Source organism: Buceros rhinoceros, unplaced genomic scaffold (assembly GCF_000710305.1).
Source record: "Buceros rhinoceros silvestris isolate BGI_N320 unplaced genomic scaffold, ASM71030v1 scaffold15651, whole genome shotgun sequence".
NCBI lineage: Eukaryota > Metazoa > Chordata > Aves > Bucerotiformes > Bucerotidae > Buceros > Buceros rhinoceros.
Window position 1 is genome coordinate 71,572 of NW_010394077.1, and position 3,071 is coordinate 74,642.

The 3,071-nt window shown below is 35.7% G+C and overlaps 1 protein-coding gene across 1 annotated transcript in view; it reads right to left on the bottom strand.

Moving 5' to 3' along the window:
* Positions 1–2,588, bottom strand: part of SS18 (synovial sarcoma translocation, chromosome 18) — a 10,753-nt gene extending 8,165 nt beyond the window's left edge. Inside the window, exons 1-2 of the mRNA XM_010145131.1 lie at positions 2,425–2,588; positions 1,624–1,728 (exon numbers count right to left, since the gene is read on the bottom strand). Coding sequence (XP_010143433.1) covers positions 1,624–1,728; positions 2,425–2,587 — 268 coding nt within the window. The 5' untranslated portion in view covers position 2,588. The remainder of the gene's footprint in view (positions 1–1,623; positions 1,729–2,424) is intronic.
* Between the last annotated feature and the right edge of the window lie 483 nt (positions 2,589–3,071).

Below are 3,071 nucleotides of genomic sequence, written 5' to 3' on the forward strand. Positions count from 1 at the left end.
CCCTACAAACAGAATTCCTACAAGTCTTAAGAAAACTCCTCCTTTTACATTCCAGTCCTGATAGAATCGTTAAAAACAACCCTTCCCTTTCAGAGACTACATGCGTCTCTAAGAAACTAATAGATGCAGTAAGCACCCTACCTGTTGTTGTTTATAAACAAATGTATTTTGTCTTACAGATGACCAAAATATATCTTACTGTCAACTTGGTCAAGAAAACAAGCCAAAATTTTGTTTACATTTGAAATTAAATTATACTAATTACATTAAGTTTGGAATAAAAATAAGGAAAGGAGAAACGGGTTCTAAAACTAAGTGGTCTTTGTAATTAGCTCTGCAATTGTACCATAAGTCATTGACTGAATCTAATATAAATACATAATCATTAAACTGGTCTTATAATATATTCTGTCTATGTTCTCTATCAGAGTAATAATGAGGTAATGATAAAGAATGAATCTTTGAAAGGAATAGATCTTACAGAAGTAATCTGTGGTGCCACAGAGCTGTTCATCAAATGGTAACATCAAATTGCTCTTACTTCAGGAAATTGCCTGTAGCCATTCAAAATTCATGTGTATGACACAGAAGTTCCAAAATAAAAGCTTACTAATTACAGGTTAATGCAACTTGTAAAATAACTGTATGTCACCAAAAATAACACACATAAGCTTATATAGATGTGGTTTGATATAGTTTAAAAATCAATTTAATAGAAATTAAAATTCAAACAACTACCTTGTATCCTTTTATTTGCCATGAGTAGTTGCTTTGGCAATTACATGGCTTTGCTTTGTACACATTAAGATGCTAACATCTACCACGTTCCTTGAACTTCCTAAGATGGCATTAAGTTGCACACACGGTTATCGCAGTAGTCATGAGTAAGCGTCTTTGCTCTCCCAGTCTCTGCTCAGCCTAAAAACAGGTTAATTGCAACTTTTCTAAATTATAACACAATCCAGTAGCCTTCAGCACTCTAAATTCCAAGAGGTAGGAGCACAGCTTTATGAAATTCAAAATTCCGGACTTGTCTTGAAAGCACTGAGGGCACTTCTAAAGAGGATTCACAATTACAATCTCCTCCGGGCAGGGACCGTTTGAATCCTTTGTAATAATTAAACTAAAGGCCTGTACCATAGCAGCAATTACACATTCATGTGACTTACATGAAAACCAAACACTAAGTTAAAAACTAGAATACTTACAGAAAAAACACAACTTTTTAGCAAGTTTTCCCACTTCAATAAAATCTTTAATACAAGGATATTGCCCCCTTTCTTATTTGTAATAAAGTTACGACTGTTTTAATTCATCTCAATTATAATGCATATACTCCATACTTTTAGATAAACCAATCACGGAACTTCATTTTGAAATACTAAAACTGTTGTTAAGAGTTTCAAACGGGAGTATTACAAGATACATGCTTTGAGTAAGCTGCAAAATTAACTAGTCATAGTAACTTAGCCTACAGTAACAATTCTGAATTTGGAAGGTTTTGTCAATGTGAGGTATGACATCCAATTACTATTCTTGCCTCATCCCTAATTTTGGGCATAAGACTACATTAGTACTGGGCAGGTATAGAAAATGGGAAAGTTAACATTTATGAGAGATTACCATCAGGGTAATATTGCTGGTTCATGCCTTCTGGAGGACCTTGTCCACCATGACTGTATTGGTCCCCATAATAGTCTTCCTGGCCTGAGTACTGCTGTGGTGGGCCTGAAAAACCACAACCAGTCAATACGTAAATAACTTGTTTTCTCTGTTATAAAGTCTGCTAATTTCTGAGTTTAGTATGAGAAATATTTCTCAACTGTACTTCCCACCCATATTGTTGCATTTCAGACAACATATGTAACACAATTTACTTAAAAAAAATAATAAATGTATCTACATATTTATATAAATACACACACGCACGCATAGTTGTTTGGCTGCACTAGATCGAGTACATATAAATCAAACCAGTTTTAAGCTCATTTTAGGAACATGTGTATAACAGACTAAGGTGTTAAAAACAGTTATTTCTTTTCAAAAAGAACTGGAAAAATAGAGAAGCAAGACTGCAGAACATGGTTCCTGTTTTGTAATTGAGCAAATTAGAAACAAGCAGGTACTCTGTTCCTTTTCTGTACCTGTCATTTAAATATCAAAACAGAATCCTGCATCAGCATATCTGAGATGTGTATTTTTAGGTACTTGTCAGAACTCAAAAAAAACCCCACTCGTCTTCATGTTTCATGGTGATATCAGTAATCTTTTGCCGCAAGAACCACCCTTAAAAGGGTAACGAAAAGAGTCTGCAAACAAAGTCTGTGATTTGAGCAAAATTTGTTGTAAGCAAGGAAGTGATTTCAAATCGTTTTAAAGATGTTTATTTAAAATCAATGTAAAAACAGTGAAGTGAAGTCCTACCTTGCTGTGGTGGCCTGTATGGAGGAATCTGTCTCTGGCCCATCATGTGATTTCCTTGGTTAACTTGGCCCATCATCCCCATGGGTGGCTGCTGCCCCTGGTAATGCTGGCCACCAGCTTGTGGCATGTTGTACTGCTGGGAGGGAGGCTGCTGGTGCATCATTGGACCTGTGAAAGGAGAAGTAGCAAGTGTGTCTTCTCTAACACATGGTTTGTGATTATCTCTTTCAAAAAGAACACAGAAAACTCAGCCTTTAAAATGGTGCAAAAAAGGCTCTGTATTGCTAGTGCTCTCAAGGATTCATTGTTTCTGCACCTATGCAAATGCAGGCAATCAAGCTGGCAACCAAATTACAAAACAGAACTCAGCCTAAATAATGTTGCCTTCTAGATGATTTTTCTTCAAACTACACAGACATTAGTCTACTCATGTACAAAGATATCTGCAACACTTTTACCACTTCTTGTTTCTTTTAAAAAGCAGCTGCAAAGAAAGCATAGATGAACACCTGATGGAGAAACTTTGAGAAGTCATAGCAAAATTATTCAACTTTGGGAACTCCTCAGGGCATAGTTTTAATACACATGCAGTTGTTGTTACAGTCCATCGACGAGCTACTTAGCTGTTATCACAAAATGAACAATTT